The sequence below is a fragment of the Sapajus apella genome, unplaced genomic scaffold, assembly GCF_009761245.1.
Source record: "Sapajus apella isolate SASKATOON/1434 unplaced genomic scaffold, GSC_monkey_1.0 scaffold3, whole genome shotgun sequence".
In the NCBI taxonomy this organism is placed as follows: Eukaryota; Metazoa; Chordata; class Mammalia; order Primates; family Cebidae; genus Sapajus; species Sapajus apella.
The window spans coordinates 47,832,492-47,851,048 of record NW_022436943.1 but is presented as its reverse complement, the minus strand read 5'-3'; the positions used below and the strand labels follow the sequence as shown (position 1 = coordinate 47,851,048).

The 18,557-nt window shown below is 40.2% G+C and overlaps 2 protein-coding genes across 4 annotated transcripts in view; one reads left to right on the top strand and one right to left on the bottom strand.

Moving 5' to 3' along the window:
* TATDN1 (TatD DNase domain containing 1) overlaps positions 1 to 2,266 on the top strand; it is a 52,712-nt gene extending 50,446 nt beyond the window's left edge. For 2 of the 3 annotated variants that reach the window (XM_032246539.1, XM_032246537.1), the window contains exon 9: positions 1,189 to 2,266. In XM_032246539.1, the coding sequence (XP_032102430.1) occupies positions 1,189 to 1,291 (103 nt within the window). In that variant the 3' untranslated portion in view covers positions 1,292 to 2,266. The remainder of the gene's footprint in view (positions 1 to 1,188) is intronic. The other variant, XM_032246530.1, reaches the window with a different exon arrangement.
* On the bottom strand, positions 2,002 to 17,353 carry RNF139 (ring finger protein 139). The gene is made up of 2 exons (XM_032246517.1): positions 14,921 to 17,353; positions 2,002 to 4,073 (listed from the first exon to the last, which is right to left on the bottom strand). The coding sequence occupies exons 1-2, from the start codon at positions 15,099 to 15,101 to the stop codon at positions 2,260 to 2,262; spliced, it is 1,995 nt and encodes a 664-aa protein (XP_032102408.1). The 5' UTR covers positions 15,102 to 17,353; the 3' UTR covers positions 2,002 to 2,259.
* Between the last annotated feature and the right edge of the window lie 1,204 nt (positions 17,354 to 18,557).

Sequence of the window (18,557 nt, the reverse complement as noted above, 5' to 3'; positions counted from 1 at the left end):
AGAGCCAACAATTTTATTTTTAAAAAAAACAATTTTTAAAATTCCCATTAATCTTAAGATCCCCATCCTTAATTCCTTTACATGTTAACATTTAAGATACCCACTAAGGGAACAAAAAGCTTAGGCAAAAAATATTCAAATGTTCAATTTTGGCGTTGGAATTTCCTAATTCGTGTATTTAAAATATTCCACTTATATATAATACTGCTAGGAGACACTATGGATAATCATTATTTTAAGAACAGAAACTGAAAGATGTGGCTGAGTGCAGTGGCTCACGCCTGTAATCCTAGCACTCTGGGAGGTGGAGGCGGGAAGATCATGAGGTCAGGAGTTCAAGACCAGCCTGGCCAACATGGTGAAACCTTGCCTCCACTAAAAATACAAAAATAGCTGGGTGTGACAGTGGGCGCCTATTAATTCTAGTTGCTCGGGAGGCTGAGGCAGGAGAATCACGTGGACCAGGGCTGTGGAGGTTGCAGTGAGCTGAGATCGCACCACTGCACTCCAGCCCAGGTGACACAGTGAGACTCCGTCTCAAAAAAAAAAAAAAACCTGAAAGATGGATACCTGGGCTTACTTCTGTCTCTCTCTCTCTCTCTCTCTCTCTCTCTCTCTCTCACACCCTCACCCTCAATAACCACACATTTTTCCAAGTAAATATTATTTTTGCACCAACCTGATAACCTTCATTTGCTGTCTCTCAAGGACTAGTTCTCTAGCAGTGGCTTTCCAACTGTACCTGCTGTCCTCTAGTAGAAATTACATTGACTTAGGACACATAATAAAACCAAAAGAAAAATGGAACAGTACTTACTAAGTACAGTATACTTGTCAATTTTTAAAATGCTTATCATGATCCCCTAATGAATGTGCTGTGAGCCACAACTGAAAACGACTCTTCATTTCCACTGGGTTAATGCCGTAACTGTGGTGCACATCATACGGATGGCTGCTTTAATAATTTACTTGAACCTGGTTCTTAGCTCGAGTTATATGCAAGACAGTCCCATAAGTCTGTTTCTAGTTACTGGCAGTAAGTTTTTCTTGGTGTTGCTGAAAAACTTACAACTGTTAATATTATATTAAAGGTGCTCTAATATTTTCCTTTATATGGAAAAATATTATATGGCTTTAAAACAATGTGTACTTGGAGATTTAACCATTTTTGTTTTTGTTTTGTTTTAGTCAAATATTGGAGATAATGTCAGCAGTGAGAGATGAGGATCCACTGGAATTAGCGAATACACTATATAACAATACTATTAAAGTATTTTTTCCTGGAATATAATCGGCATATGTCTTCCACTTTCCATCATGTATGCAAAATTTCATAGTAAAACTTACTGATAGTTTCAATAAAGAAATTACCTGGAAGTTGTCTAAAGAAATACCATGTATCAGTAAACACCATTCCCCACCATTCCCCTTCTTTTTCTCATAAAATCAAATCAGGATGTTTTTATATCATTGAATACCTTATTTATTGTTTAAAACAATAAACAATAATACCTTATTGTTTAAAACAATAAAAACTTTTGTAATATCTTCAAAACAATGAAAAGATAATTTTATGACAATACTGTAGACACAGAATGGCTAACAAACCAATTTTACATTAAAAAAAATAGCACATTCTGATTTACATCAAAGTTTAGCCGATAGTTTATTTCTCAGCCCTCAGTCTGTGAATCATGACTTTCAGACTCAGCTCAATTACACTGCTACTCAACTTTCAGAAAAGTTCTTCAGTTGCTTCTGGCAAGCTCATTTTTTCTTTAGTTTTGAAATACTCTCTCATGTCCTTTATCCTCTGGTCAAATTATTTTATTTATTTCCTTGACTTTAATGCGGTTTCCTGATTTGTATTTTTCATTCTCCCACCCATTCTAAAGAAAAACTGAGGTCCAAAGTTAGATACACTATATAATCTCATTAAGAATCTTTGGCACAGTTGACGCACCACATGCATTACATCTATTAAAAAGCTATTTGTTCAAATTTTGTCATAAAAATGTGAAAACATTTTATTCTATGTACAATAATGTACACAAATTTAAACAGGTCACCAAAGAGACCAGAAGTAATTAAAGAGGTATATTTACAGTAGCACATCACAGTAAACGGAAAACCATTCACAGATTCAACATTGATACTGTTTTTGTGCTTGGTTACACACTGAAGGTGAAGGATATTACTCCATTTTGGATGAACTGAATTTTAAACAAATGCCTCAATGATTAATAAATGCTATTTTAATCAGTCAGTATCATCATTAAGTTCTTCAGCTGCTGTGCCCGTGTGCTGAATGACTCCGTTTCTTTCTCTTTGAACATCATCATCACAATCTGTACTGTCATCTTCGTTCAATTCCCTGTCAGATTCAGCAGCAGCTTCTCTTATAGGTTCCTCTGGATTTTCATTGGGTGCAATAAATCCATTGTTGTTAGATACATTTGCGTTATCTTTGATATCATCTTCGTTGTATACTTTTTGATGGCACATTGGACAAGTATCTTGAATGTACAGCCATTTCCGAAGGCAAAGTGCGTGGAAATAATGATTACATGGTGTAATACGAGCAGATGTTGTAAACTCATGATAGCAGATTGCACATACATCATCTATTTCTTGTAAGCGGCTACCTTTTATTTCAGGAAGTGAATTAATTTTCTTCACAGCAGTCCTACGATTCATGAATGTCTTCCAGCCATTTTTGGCTTGTAAGTAGATGTTAAAATATGCATGTAGGCACATCATAAAAGCCCGAATTTTACTTCCTGACTCAAACATCATAGTGTAAGCCCCATTTCCAAACATTACAACTCCAAATATAAATTCAATAATACTTCCTGTTGAACGAACGTAGTAGACATAATCGTCAAGCTTTTCCCAGAGGACATTATAGTAGCCGTCAATCATGAATAAGGTATAAACAGTGAGAGAAACAATTACTTTTAAGCACAGTTCCACACAAAATGCTGTAACTGCAAACAACCATGTATTTAGTGCATAGTGATGCCAAAGAACATAACTGAGTAAGACAGGAAGAATAAACAGGCAAGCAGAGACAAACAGCACAGGAAAATGTCTACGAAAAGATGACACATGAGAGGCACTGAGAGACATTAATACAGGGTCTGTCATTCCGTGGATGAAATGCAGGACTGCAGTTAATAGAAGGCACATGTTTCTACTTAAGCGAATAAGTCTCTCTTCTGGTCTTAGCCCACTTAACCCAGTCTGAAGAGCCAAAATAAAAAATAAAACTGGTGCAACAAAGCCAAGCCGCCTGTCATCTTCCTCAGTTGATCCAATAAAGGCCAATATTCCAAGCCCCAAATAATGGGCTACTGAGGAAATTACAGCACTCATGCCCAGCACAGTTAGTGTAGAATCACATCCACTAATTATAAGATTGCAAATGAGGTCCCAAAAATCATCCCAAGAAATAAAGAAGGAATCAGTTTCATTTGCCATCCTTAAGATGTACATTAACACTGTAGCCTGAGCTGTAACTCTTGTTAGCCAAAAGACTCGCAGTATGTCTGGGAAACGAATCCTCTTCCATGTGTCTTCCATCAATAACTGTAATCCATAAATTCGATACATGTGCCTCACTAAAAGATAAACATATCGTGTGGAATAATAAAACCACTTCAGTTTCACTGCCAGGACAAGCACTGTATTTAATGTGAGAATCAAGGAAGAGGTAAACACTAAAGTCTCTCTGACATGTAATGGTAGCTCTGTGATTAAACCTATTACAGGAACCAAGAGATCCAAAATGATTAACTGTGAATAGATGGAATGAATCTGGAGTAGTGTAATGTATCCAATTCCAAATGTTAGCTGTAGAACGATAACTGCCATCCATAGTGAGGGACCTTTTCGAGGAAGCAGCTCAATTCCAAAAGCTGATGTGTTGTAGCCACCATAGAAGTCAATGTGCAAAGAGGCATAGTAATTCACCAACACTGAAGTTGCAGCTAACAGAAAGGCTGAGCTGTACATGTAAAACTTGAAAAGTGATCGCTGGGACAAGATCAGAACAATACTGGATACAAATATACCTAAAAGAAAGAAAGAAAAAATCATTTGAATGAAGTATCTATAAGAATGTTTTCCCACTAATAGTTATGATATTCTTTAATTGGGAAACATGAGTATGTTCAGTACATTAAGCCTCAAGACAATTTAGGTTTAAAGGGCAATGAAGGTTTTGTAAAGTCAGAGTTCAAGAGGACAGACCAAACATACTAAATTCTTTTTTTTTTTTTTTTTTTGAGATGGTGTCTCACTCTATTGCCACGCTGGAGTGCAGTGGTGCAATCTTGGCTCACTGCAACCTCCACCTCCCGGGTTCAAGCAATTCTCCTGTCTTAGCCTCCCAAGTAGCTGGGATGACAAGTGCCTGCCACCACACCTGGCTAATTTTTGTATTTTTAGTAGAGATGGGATTTCACCATGTTGGCTAAGATGGTGAATTCTTTACTTCCTTCCTTTCTTTCTAAAATGTCCTTCCTTCCTAATTTCCAGATTAGTTCAAGTAACACTGTATATGCCCAAGGCACCAAATTACTAAATCATCTTTAAGATGAATTTGTAAAAGAATATGTCCTTCATCATTTGATAATCATTAAGATAATTTTAAAAATAAAGAGCTAAAAATAACCCAAATGAAAACCGTTTGTTCCTATTAAGTTTTTGATTGATTGAGACGGAGTCTTGCTCTGTCACCCAGGCTGGAATGCACTGGCACAATCTCAGCTCACCGCAACCTCTGTCTCCCAGGCTCAAGCAATTCTCCTGCCTCAGCCTCCCAAGTAACTGGGATTACAGGTATCTGCCACCACACCCAGCTAATTTTTGTATTTTTAGTAGAGACAAGGTTTTACCATGTTGGCCAGACTGGTTTCTAACTCCTGAGCTCAAGTGATCCACCCACCTCAGCCTCCCAAAGTGCTGGGATTACAGGCGTGAGCCACCATGCCCAGCCAAGTTTTAGATTTTTGGTTTAAAGCATTCTTTAGGAAATCAAGTTCAGGTTTTATACTTCCATCTAATTCTTCCTTTTCTTCTAGCTAAGTCATAACAGCTCTTACTTTGCCTGCTCTTTTACTCTGAGCATTCTTCAAAGGATCAAAAAATTCAGGGTTTTTTCCCTCCTACCTAGTTTCTTTCAGACTTAGAAACATCCTCCAAGTTCCCTTTTTCCTGTACAGTGCCGAATCTGTTTCTTAAAATAGTCAACTCTCTATTGTTCCTCACATAACAAAAGTAACACTCAGAAAACCAAGACATGTTTTTTAAAAAATGGTAATTCCCCCACTCCATAGCCACCATCTTTCTTTGTACTCTGACAGAAATGCATATTTTAAGTAGGATTACATAAACACGTTATTGTCCAACGTTTCAACAATGGGAATGACATCTAAATACTCACCAGGTTTCACTCCTACATTACAACTGCAAATCTCCAAAGTTCTAAAGCACAACTTGCCTTAAACTAGATTCGGCTTTTCCTTATGATTTGATATTTCAGTTGAAGGTACCATTATTAATCTCTTAGAGATACTCTAAACCCAACCCCACACACTCAAACTTTGCCAATTAGTTGCCAAATTCTAACATCTCCCTTTTCTGTGACACCAACCAATTAATGTCTCAAAAACAAAAAACAAAAACCTCATCTTGTCTAAATCCATCTACAAGCCATCACCAAATTGCCTTTCTTCATTCCTCTGCTCAAAATACTTCAGCAGTTCTGAAATTACTATCAACTAAAATCTACATTCCTGCTCCTGGCATTCGAGTATCCAATTCGCATTATAGTAATACTCCTCCTAACACACATACATCAATGCTTCAGACTTATGTTCCCCATAGGTATAGTGGTGTTTAGATTCTCTTTGCTTGGAATGATGACCCCACCAACTTCCCAATCCCTGACTGTTCAAATCCTACCTATCCTAGAAACCCACTTTCTTTGACAGAAATTCTTTCAGCATACCCACAGAACTTAGTGAAACACCTAACACTCATATGTCATCTAATATTGCAGTCTGTAGTTATCTAAGTATCATGTACCCTATTATACATGTATCTACAACAGAAAGCAAGGATCCTACCTGTCCATCTGTGGATCCTACAATAGTCTGTACAACTAAGTACAATTAGTATTCATGGGGAAATGTCTGTCACATCCGGTTATTTTTAAAGGCAACTACAAAATATAACCTGCTTGAAAAATAAAATCTATGAAAAAGACAATGAGAAACCATATCCTGGAGTACAGAAAAAGTGACAAACTCCAAATTAAAAATCGATCTATGGCCGGGTGTGGTGGCTCATGCCTGTAATCCCAACACTTTGGGAGGCCGAGGCAGGTGCCTCTTGAGGCCAGGAGTTCAAGACCATGTCAACACGATGAAACCCTGTCTCTTCTAAAAATATAAAAATTTGCCGGGCATGGTGGCACACGCCTGTACTCCCAGCTACTCAGGAGGCTGTGGCTGGAGAATCGCTTGACCTGGAAGGAGGCTGTAGTGAGCTGTGATGGCACCAACTGCACGTCAGCATGGGTGACAGTAAGACCCTGTCTCAAAATAAATAAATAAATATTAAGCAATAAAAAGTCCATCTATCCACCCTATTTCAGCAGGTAATCAAGACACTGCATATTATTACAGTGGATGCATTTCCCAATCCATTGCACATAAAAGCAAGGGCTAGTTCCTCTTTTTTTTGACACGGAGTCTCACCCTGTCACTATCTCGGCTCATTGCGACCTCTGCTTCCTGGGCATGCCACCATGCTGGCCAGGCTAATCTCGAACTCCTGATCTCATGATCCTCATGAGTCTCCCAAGTGCTGGGATTACAGACATGAACTACTGCACCCGGCCAGGCTAGTTCCTTTAAGTGATGATTCTGCCCAGGGATTTAAAATGTATCCTGTGCCAAAGTGTAAAGTCATTTGTGAAAAGGAAAACAAAAGGACACAATGAAGTAGAAGATACATAAACCTCTGAATACAAACCACCAGATTCCCCAAGCAAATGGGCCATTAATAATCTCCCAAAGAGTTGTGAGCTCAACAGGCTCTTTTAACAGAAAATAGATTTTATTTTTTATTAGACACTTCTTCCATGGAAGGTAACAAGGAAATGGAATTAATTCAGCCTTCCAGATGCCATATGTAACTTTATGTTCTCTGCATGGAAAACAACCTTATTTTTCCTGAGACAAAACTTTAAAACAAATCTTCTAAGTTGTCAGTCAAAGAACAAAATAATTCCTACCCAAAGTTTGTAGGCATAAGGAGTTCATAGATTTTTCTTTTATATTCATATTCCTACCTATGGAATTTGGGAAGAATCTGCTCTCATTTTAAAAGGCAACATCCCAAGTAACAAGTCTCCAAGTAATCATCTTTCTCATAGCCTTTACAGAATAATATCAAAATTTCATTGCATTTTTACATTAGACATGAAACTCTTTCTTGGTATTTATACTGTAGGTCTAAGAAAATATAAAAGTCCAGAGACAGGCCGGGCATGGTGGCTCACGCCTGTAATCCCAGCAGTTTGTGAGGCTGAGGTGGGTGGATCACGAGGTCAGGAGTTCAAGACCAGCCTGTCCAAGATGTCAAAACCCCATATCTACTAAAAAATTAGTTGGGTGCAGTGGCAGGTGCCTGTAATCCCAGCTACTCAGGAGGCTGAGGCAGGAGAATCACTTCCAGGGGCAAAGGCTGCAGTCAGCTGAGATCGTGTCACTGAACTCTAGCAGGCAACAGAGTGAGACTCTGTCTCAGAAAAAAAAAAAAGTCCAGAGACAGTTTCTCAGGATTTGGAAGTGACTTGGACAAGTAATCAAGGCTATGTCTAAATGCTGCTTTATAAAGAATTAAAACCTTGGGACACCAGAGAACAGAATTTACTGAAATCACAACTCAGAGATCTTGGTCCAGTTCTCCAGTGATTAAGAGAGTTTCAATAGAGTTTTCAAGGTAGTCAAAAAGAGATAGGTATCCAAATCAATTCAGGAACTTTGAAACTATATGTGAACTCAACTCATGAAAGAGTTCAGGCCTTTTCAATTTGGATTACCAAAAACAAACAAATAAAAACAAAGGAAAAAATAAAAAAACTTACCATGCATGTTACATAAGAAAGTGTTTCTCTCTTTTATGTGTAAAGTCCATTCATACCCTTACCCGCTTTTGGAAACTTGTGACTAAAAATCATGGTACAAAACATAGTATTTACAATTCTCCAAGTGCCCTAAATACCTTTAAAACAAAAATGTGGAAAAACATTTTAATACCTGACAGAATATGGAAAAGCATAGAAATAAATGTATTTACTACCTCACTCCCAAGGCAGCCTTAAGCAATGAAATTTACAACAAAGTAGTGTCTTGAAATGTTGTCAATCTGTTGGCATACTTGACAAATCATAAAGAAAAAATTTCTATTGGATTCTCACTTTAGGTAAAAAAAAAAAAAAAAAAAAAAAAAAAGTATGATAAGTATAGAACACAAAATTAAATTTTTGCTTTTAAACTACAATTATAACAAGTATGCTTTTATGAAAAATATATGAACATGGATTTTAAAAAGCCAAACCCTTCAGAGAGGTATTAAATGAAGAGTTAAAGCAAGTTTTTCTCGTCTGTCTTTCCCATCTGTGATATCATAAAAAATACATTAATATTTGGTCTTTGTCCCATTTTCTGACAAGGCTTCTAAAAATCCTTGGAATCTCTGGAGTGACTGTTTTGACAATAATCAGATGACTGGTGCCTAGAGGCCCCTAGATAGCTTCAGGATGGGTCTAGGCAGCCAGGAGAACCAACCCAGTGATTAAGGGTTATAACTTTCATTCCCACCCCCAGCCCCCACCTCTGGGAAGGGGAAAGAAGCTGAAGATTGAGTCCATAAACCAATGCCCGATGATCTAATCAATCATGCCTGTTTAATGAAGCTTCTATAAAAAGCCAAAAGGACTTAGTTTTGTGAGCTCTCAGATAGCTGAACACTGAAGCTCCATGCCCCTTCTTCTCCCCTTCTCTCCTTCTTTGCTTCGCCTTATACATCTCCTTCCATCTGGTCAATTCATTTGTGTCCTTTGTAACAGCCTTTATAATAAATGGTTAAATCTAAGTACAGTAGCTCCTCCTTACCAGAGGTTTCACTTTCTTTTTTTTTTTTTTTTTTAAGTGATGGAGTCTCGCTCTGTTGCCCAGGCTGGAGTGCAATGGCACAATCTTTTGATTAATATAGGCTTTTAACTTCAATATCATTCAGTTTATCAATCTTCATTATATATTTGGTTCTATATATTTTTAAGGAATTTCCTCCTTAATCTAAGATTGGAAAAATAATTTCACATTTTCTTCTAAACAGTTAAAGTTCTGCATTTCATATTTACATGGCTAAGAATACACTTAAAAATGACTAGTGTTTTTTTAAGAGACAAGGTCTTGCTCTGTCACCCAGGCTGGAGTGCTGTTATGCAATCATAGCTCACTGTAGCCTTGAACTCCTGGGCTCAAGCAATCTTCCCACCCCAGCCTCCTGAGTAGGTAGGACTACAGGCACCTGCTGCCAAGTCTGGCTATTTTTTTTTTTTTTTTTTTTTTGGTAGAGACAGGGTCTCACTATATTGCCCAGGCTAGAAGTGACTGTTTATATACTGACATGAGGCAGACATATAATTTTTTTCCGTAAGTGTAACAAAATAATCATTAATTCAACAATCCACATTTACCCCAATGTACTTCAATTCTATCTCTGAAACACATTATTTCTATACATACATTAGTAGTCTGTTTCTGGGCTATGTATTTAATTATAAATAAGTCTAAGTACTAATCTATTTGCCTAACCCAGTGGTTCTCAACCAGGATTTGGCATTATCTAGAAACAGTTTTGGCTGTCACACTGGGTTGTGGGGGTACAAGGTGTTACTGACATCTAAGCGGTAGGGGATAGAGATGCTGCTAAAAAATCTTACAGTGCACAGGAGAGCCCCCACCCCCAAAGAAAGAATTATCGTGTCCAAAATGTCAATACTGCCACTGTTGAAAAATCTCAGTTTATTCCTATGACAGTTATAATTATGTTGGCTTTGTGTTTTCACTTCATAGGTTTTCTGAGGTCTTTTACAGCACCAAAAATAGCTAGCTATCTCATTCCTTTCAAGAATTTTACTGAGGCCGGGTGTGGTGACTCTCGCCTGTAATCTCAGCACTTTGGGTGGATCATGTGAAATTGGGAGTTCGAAACCAGCCAGACCAACATGGAGAAACTTCGTCTCTACTAAAATCACAAATAAGCTGGGTGTAGTGGCACATGCCTGTAATCCCAGCTACTCAGGAGGCTGAGTCAGGAGAATCGCTTGAACCCAGGACGTATAAGTTGAGGTAAGCCGTACAACGCCACTGCACTCCAGCCTGGGTAACAAGAGCGAAACACTCTCAAAAAAAAAAAAAAGAAAAGAAAAGAAAAGAACTTTACTGCATGGCTAGACATAATACAATGGACAGATTTGTATCAATACATATTCAGATTAGGTTTGTTGCTTTGTTATTTCCAGTAATGCTTGCCCATAATTCTTTTGCACTACTATATCTGTAGGTCAATTCCCTAGAATTGAAATTGTGAATCAAAAGTTGTATGAGCCTGGCGGGGTGGCATGCACCTGTAGTCCCAACTACTTGGGAGGCTAAGGCAGGAGAATCTCTTGAACCTGGGAGGTGGAGGTTGCAGAGAGATGAGATCATGCCACTGCACTCCAGCCTGGGCAACAAAGCAAGACTGTCTCCAAAACAACAAAAATAACAAAAGGGCTGGGCATGGTGGCTCATGCCTGTAATCCCAGCACTTTGGGAGGCCAAGGCAGGTAAATCACAAGGTCAGGAGTTCCAGAGCAGTCTGACCAACATGTTGAAACCCTGTCTCTACTAAAAATACAAAAATTAGCTGGGCGTGGTGGGGCGTGTTTATAATCCCAGCTACTCAGCAGGCTGAGGCAGGAGAATCCCTTGACCCAGGTGGTGGAGGTTGCAGTGAACAGATATCGTGCCACTGTCTCCAGCCTGGGCGACACAGTGAGACTCCATCTCAAAAAAACAAACAAAAAAGTCAGCTGTAAATGACAGTTGATGGTGTCTAATGGTTTTACACAGAACAGTCTTCCAAAATTGTATAAATTTACCTACTTCAAAATGGTAAATACCTTTGCCAAATTAATCAAACTTTGAACTCTTCATCAATCTGATAAATAAATTTTATTTTGACTTTTTTTTTTTTTTTGAAACAGAGTCTCACCCTGTTACCCAGGCTGGAGTGCAGTGGCAAGATCCCAGCTCACTGCAACCTCTGCCTCCCAGGTTCAAGTGATTCTCTTGCCTCAGCCTCCTGAGTAGCTGAGATTACAGGCGTACACCACGACACCCAGTTAATCTTTGTATTTTTAATAGAGACAGGGTTTCACAATGTTGGCTGCCCTAGAACTCCTGACCTTGTGATCTGCCCACCTTGGCCTCCCAAAGTGCTGGGATTACAGGTGTGAGCCACTGTTTCGTGCCTTGACTTTTTTTTTTTTTTTTTTTTTTGAGACAGTCTCTCTCTGTTGCCCAGGCTAGAGTGCAGTGGTGTGATCTTGGCTCACTGCAACCTCCACCTCCTAGGTTCAACTGATTCTTGTGCCTCAGCCTCCAGAGTAGCTGGGACTGGGGGGGAAGGGCACCACTGTGCCCGGCTAATTTTCGCATTTTTTGGTAGAGACAGGTTTCACCATTTGGCCAGGCTAGTCTCAAACTCCTGGCCTCAAGCAATCTACCCGCCTTAGCCTCCCAAAGTGCTGGGATTACAGGTGTGAGCCACCGTACCTGCTCTTGACTGTATTCAATTATAAATAAGGCTAATTTTTTCTTTCCATAAAATCAAGCTTCTGCAGGAAGGGCTAAATACTTTTCTCTTACTTATTGAACATTGTTTATTGTGAATTGCTTGTCTTAGGCATTTTCCTAAGGGAGTGTAAGTTTTTTTCTTTTTCTTTTTAGACAGTCTCCATCTGTTGCCAGGGTGAAGTGCAGTGGTGAGATCTCAGTTCACTGCAACCTGCGACTCCCTGATTCAAGCGATTCTCCTGCCTCAGCCTCCCTGGCAGGGTAAAAATCTTACTAGAAAGTGAATCACATATGATGCAAGTACTTTCTCTCAGTTTGTCATTTAAGGATTTTTAAGTTTTGCCATAAAAAAGCTTTTCATTTTTATGTACTCAAATTTATCAGATTTTTCCTTGTAACTTCTGGGTTTTCTGTTATGTTTAAAGCCTTTTCCCACCTCAATGAATTACCACCATATGAGTAATACTATTAAAACAAACTCCTAGGCGTGCATTTTCTGCTTTGGATTTAAATTTGCTAACTCAGCATTATGCTACTCTGGGTTGAGTTTCATTTAGCATTTAACATCCCCTAAGACACAGCTTTTATGTTCTTCAATATTCTGTATATTGTCATAGAATTTTATTTGGATCTCCAAAATGAGTTGCTTTATTTTCTGACCTGCTGAAATCTCAAATTAGTTTGATATCAAATGAAGGTACAGTTGAAGTACTGTTTTGTAGTTAGAGAGGAGTAAATACTTCTACCACCACACATAAAACTGGTAATGCTTTTTACTTAGAGATAGATTCCCATTTTTACACATTAATTTTAAAGAAAAAGGTGAGGTTGAAAAGTGTTAAGACATACACAGTAGTACTGAGAAGTCTACAACTGTAAGAAACAAGGCAGAACAATTAATTTCAACTATCCACTGGCATCTTTTACACACAAACCTGTGTCTTTTAGTAACATGTAATTTTTAAGTACCAAAACCAGTTTTTCCATTCTTACCATCCTTACAAATGTGAAAAATTAGCATAATTACATGGCACAATATAAAATATCATAAGATGATAGATTTGGAAAATATTTCGTATTTCTCAAAAGTCTGATCCAGAGATTCTGGGTTCAAAATTTTCAAATAAACGGCACCAATATTTTGCTGATGATTTCAAAAGACCAAAATATCTAACAAAATATGTATTAAATGAAGCATTAAAATAGTTTTATTGTCTTTAACACCCTATGAAACAGCTATCATCACTGTCCACATTTTAAAACGTAAAAATAAAAAACCAAAGCACTGAGCAGTCACCTTAAGTCATGTTCTTTAAATTGTCAAACACAAACTTCCACAATTTATTACAAAAGAAGCATGGTGAGTACAAAGAAAATACCAGATTACCTTGTTCAATGTTCTTAAACTGCAAATTATTTAATTAAGGAAAATACATCTTTTCTTTGAGGCTGCCTAGCCTGAAGCTCAACAGAGTGCTGCAGTAAAGCACCAGGTCCCAAAGGTATTCTCAGAGAATCTGCAGTTATCATGCTGTAAAAATATTCAAAGCAATCACTACCCTATTTCTGGGATGAATATGCAGAATCCTCTCAAACAGAGCCCAGTTTTTAACACAAATAATGGTGGTGTTATACGTTAGCAGTGGCAAGAAGGAATGGCTGGAATTAGGTAGCCCGTGGGTAACTGAAGCAGCTTGTGCTGAAGAACATCACGTTTGGTTTAGTTAAAATTAAGGTTTAAGATCTAGCATATGATCATTACTACAGAGTTCTGTATCTGGATTGCAGCTGTTAAGGAGGAAAGTAAACCATACTTAATGTCAAAAGATTTTTAAGCCCAGGCTCTGGCAACCACTTACCGGCTGCCTACCAAGAGCAAAACACTTAACCTCTATGACCCTGTTTCCTGGTTTGTAAAATGAGAATAACACCACCCAGCTCTGAGGGATGTTTGAAGGTCAGGTTAGATAATACCAGTGAAAATGCTTTGCAAAAGTAAAGTACGAGACAAATGTAAAATATGGCTATTTATTGCTAAGAACAAAATGCAGCCTTTATTGCCACTCCCCTTTTGTAGGAATAAAGCAACAGATGGCTTGTAATTCAGAAAGGCTTGGTAAGGACCTCACCATCAGTTTGCCCTCAGCAACACTTCAAAAGCACTAGCCTGCTTAAGACCGAGCGGTAGAATTACCTCATTAACAAAATTTGCCAAGTTGCAATTACTTAAAAAATTCTTTTATGCATAAATGCATCTCACTCTGATGATGTAAGTGAAGATGGAGGAAGAATGAAAGATACTTTTAACACTCCATCCATATGAAACAAAGACAATGATTTCAAAAGTCTCTTTTGCAAACGTCTCATCACTTTTTACAGTCATCTTCAATACCTTCTCGTTTATTACTGGAAAATTTTAGGACACGATTTAAGCATCACCACTTTCATGACAATTTCTGGTAATGGTTTCAAGGTCTGACATTTGAAACCCTGTCTCCTTCGCTTGGATGTCATTTACTACAGACAGTTCACGATCCTGTGGACCCTAGGGTGCAGTAGAAGTGACAACATAAAAGGACTCTGCATTTTGTAATAAGGGGAAACTGAGGCCCACGCCTTGGCACAGGTCCAAGGTCACATACGACGAGACTTGGAGACAGCAGAGCTGTTTTTCGAAGGCTGTCGCATAGGACGCAGTAAACCAGTACTCATAACCCAAGACAAACAGCGGGCAAAGAGCCGCATGCTCACACAGCTTTGCTTCCCTGCCTCAGTCGGGTGCAACACTGAGTCCTCGCTAGGGGGACTGCTCCGCTGTCAACTCAGAGAAGTATCATTTCCTTCCCCCTCCCACCACGTAAAGACGACCCTTTGAGGGATGAAACCGGAGTTCCCAAAATCACATACTCGACCCATGGCCTCTGCGCGCCTGCCCGTTCCCCGGGGCACGTCTCAGCCCGCAGAGCCGTCCCGGGACGCAGAGTACCCTATTCCCTTACCAAGGAGCCGGAGAAAGATCTGGAGCACGATGCAGAACCGGCTTTGGCTGGAATCGGGGTAGGAGTTGAAGATGGCGTCGATGATGTAAAGGCAGGGCACCCGGAGCGCCACTTCGAGCGCCGCCCAGACCTGCTGATGGGCCATTCGCACCTGCTGCTGCGGGGGCCCCACCGCCGCCATGAGCCGCTGCCACACCGGGGCTGGGCGGGCCGGGTAGAGCCGCGGGCCGCGGCCGGGGGCGGGAGCTAAGGCGGGCAACTCCGCCCCCGCCCTCCTTCCTCTCGTGTCTCTCTCACGGCCCGCCCCGCCGCCCGCTCGCGTCCCTCGAGCTGGAGCAGGCGGCGGAGGCGGCGGTGGCTGAGAAGGCGGCGGCGGCTCCCCAGGAGGTCTCTGGGTGTCGGTGTTTCCGGCTGGCTAAGGTCTGACTCCTCCTCCCTCCACCGCCTCCCCCGCCCGCGGAGCCACCATCTTGACCTCGCCCGCCGGCCTCTGCCGTTGCTGTTTTGGCGAGGCCCGGCGGCTGCGCCCGCGGTCACGCGAACCGCAGAATCCACGCCCACTGCCTGCGTCATAATCCAGCGCTGGGGACGCTCACCCTGTCGTCATCACGCAGGGTTGCCATGGTTTCCGCCCATCTCCGTAGCTAGCGCTAGCGTCTCCCCGTAGCGCATGCGCTTTTCGGTAGCCGCACTTTCCCGCCTCAGGGTTATGGCTTCATCCCCGCAGAGTCGGCTTAGCAAGGTAGTCGGTGCTTCCGCCGGGCAAAATTATTAGTAGTTTTATTAGAGCCCATTAAACGTTGCATAAACATGGTTCAGAGCTGCGTGGGAGGAGAAAAGCCAAAGGATGCCGCCCTCTCGACCTGTTCCACCCCGCCTGGAGGCCGGGTGTGAAAGCCGACGCCAAGAGAAATCCCGTGAAGGCCGCCCGGGATCCTGGTAGAGGCGGCGCTGTGTGCGTTTATGGAGCGCTTGCTGTGCGTGGCACTGGGCTGGGTGTGGTGGGCGCCGCAGAGAAAAACGTTCCTCCCATCCCTTTGCACATCACTCTTATCACCTCCTGCCCAGATAGACAAAAGTGAGGACATTCATCGGCCGCGTTTTACCAATGGCAAGCAGTTAGTGACTGAAGGCCAAGAACCTAGGGTTTGCTGTCTTCGATTTCTCATCTTTGAGGTAAGTACACCTGGACAGTTCCTTCCTGCTCAGGGCTCATGCTTTCTTTACTGTCCATGTAATTAATATGATCTGGCTATCTTTATCTTTTTTTGGAAACTTCAGCAGCAAATGATAGTGTAAGTTAGGTCTGAGGCTGCACTATAGACCTAGCTATCCTTGCTTAAGGGGGATAAAATAGGAAGCAAGAAGCCTGGCCCACTTGGGCTCCCAGCTCAAGTGCATTCTGCAATCCAGTTTATATCAGGCCTCCGTGTGGGTGGTTATCTTTTATCAAGATCCCCCCGTAAGGGGAGGAGGATTGTTAGTCACATTATCAAACTCTCCTCCAACTCCTTTCTCTGCTTGGAGGTATGTGTAATGTGTAATAGAAAGATCGAATCCCACCCCAAAATCCTTACTCCTACTCTTGTTTTTAACCTTCTGTTCTTATCCTCTACCCTACTCCCTAATAATGACCGACGTTTATCTACTGCTTAATGGATACTAGGCACTGTGCCAAGAGTTTTATATTTTATTTCAATCTTTTCATCGGCTTTATTTTGATAGTTTTACAGAGGAGGAAACTGAGATTTAGGTAAGTTACAAGATGACAAGTTGACTACCTTGTTCAGTTGGTAGTCAGCAATTAGTATATCCAAAGATAAATCGAAACTAAGTTAAACCCAGAGCTACCTGAAGCTCAGAGCTTCAGGCATCTTTGATTTCTTCCTTTCACTCACAGCCAGTTTTGCAACTAAATTGTATCCATTCCGTCTTCACCATCTCTTGTACTGGCCTCGTTTCTGTTGTCACTGTCATTGTCCTAACTCAAGATCCTTCTGTGGCTTTCTGCATTTATTGCATAACCTCATTATGATTGCCACTGTTTCTAATCCAGTCCGTTTACTGCCGGGTTAATTTCCCCAAACTGCATGTCTGGGGAATAACCTTGTGGTTATGACGAAATTCCCAAAGGAATGCAGACTTGTCAAGGCGCAAAGATTATGAAGACTTAGAACTTCAGAGATCTATGGAGATCTTCAGAGATATAAATTAGCTACTCAACCTATCTATTCTGCCCTGATTACACTGTAAAGCAAAAGGAGAGAGGCCCTTATGGGGAAAAAGATCCAGAAGGACTCATCTAAACCACAAGTTGCATAGAGGAGATAGGTAAGTTCTATTATATTATATTCATGGAAAGTAAGTTGATGGGCTTTCCTCTAATTTTTATTTTAAAATAAATGTAAATATGAAATAAAATTATGTGTAATGAACAAATGTTTCAGTCTTTATTAATGTTTTGACTGTCTCTGATCTTAATTTGATGTACAAATTTTATTAGTATAAGAGTTTCTGAGACTAAGTTCCGTCTTGGGCCAAGAGCTTTCAGGAGTGGTGGCAGAGTCTTATCTTTTTCACACAGCTTCTCCAAACAGGCTCTCTGCCAAGCTTTTTCAACCCACCTTATTTTGTTATTGTTGTGTTCTGTTTTGTTTTAGGTTTTTAATAGGCTGAAGCCATGGTTTTTAGTTTCTGTCTCTAGTGATAAGCGGAAAAGAGGATGAGGAAGGGTATTTACTGGCCCAACCAGAAACGGAAACTAAGAACCCATAACTATATTCTCTCCCTTGGACTCCCCTGTGTGAGCTCTCTTTCTCTGTCTATAAAATGAAGGTTTGAATAAGATCTTGGCAAGTGTGTTAAAATGCTATGTTAAAACTAAATTTATAGTAATGAGGTAATTTTTAAGATGCTTAGAAATTTTTAAGATAAAAGATGTTTCCAGCTGGATGTGGTGGCTCATGCCTGAAATCCCAGCACTTTGGGAGGTGGAGGAGGGTGGGTCGCTTGAGCCCAGAAGTTCAAGTTTGTAGTAATCTCATAGCAGCGATAGGAAATTAATATAACCACATACTCCTACTCCCAGTGAGCCATGTGGCGAGTTTGTGCTTCTCATCCCCACAACTTTGTGAGTCTAGAAGTTCTGATTCCCAAGAGAGGAACTTTTTCATTAACAGACACAATAATTCTTTAAACTTCAAGATGGAAGATTTAGTATTGTAAAGATGTTGACCTATAGATTCTATGTAATCTCAATTTAAAAAAACCTCAGTAGGTTCTTTTTTCCAAAAATAAAAAAAAAAACTGATTTTAAAATTCCTAAGAAACTGTAAAATGTCAAGAATAGCTAAGGCAGTCTTAAAAAACAAAGTTGAAGGATTTATACTGTGAGACATCAGGACCTATTCCAAGCTATAGTAAAGAAGAAAAGATAGTATTGGTGCATGGATAGAAAAACTGACCCATGGAACAGAACAGAAAGTCTACAAAAACTCCACATGTATAGAATCACTTGATTCATTAGAAAAGTGACACTACAGTGCAGTGGGAAACGGATGACAAAAAGCCAACAGTGTAACAGGACTCTGGATACTGTATATCGCTTAATAGTGAAACATGCTGAAAGCATTCTCCC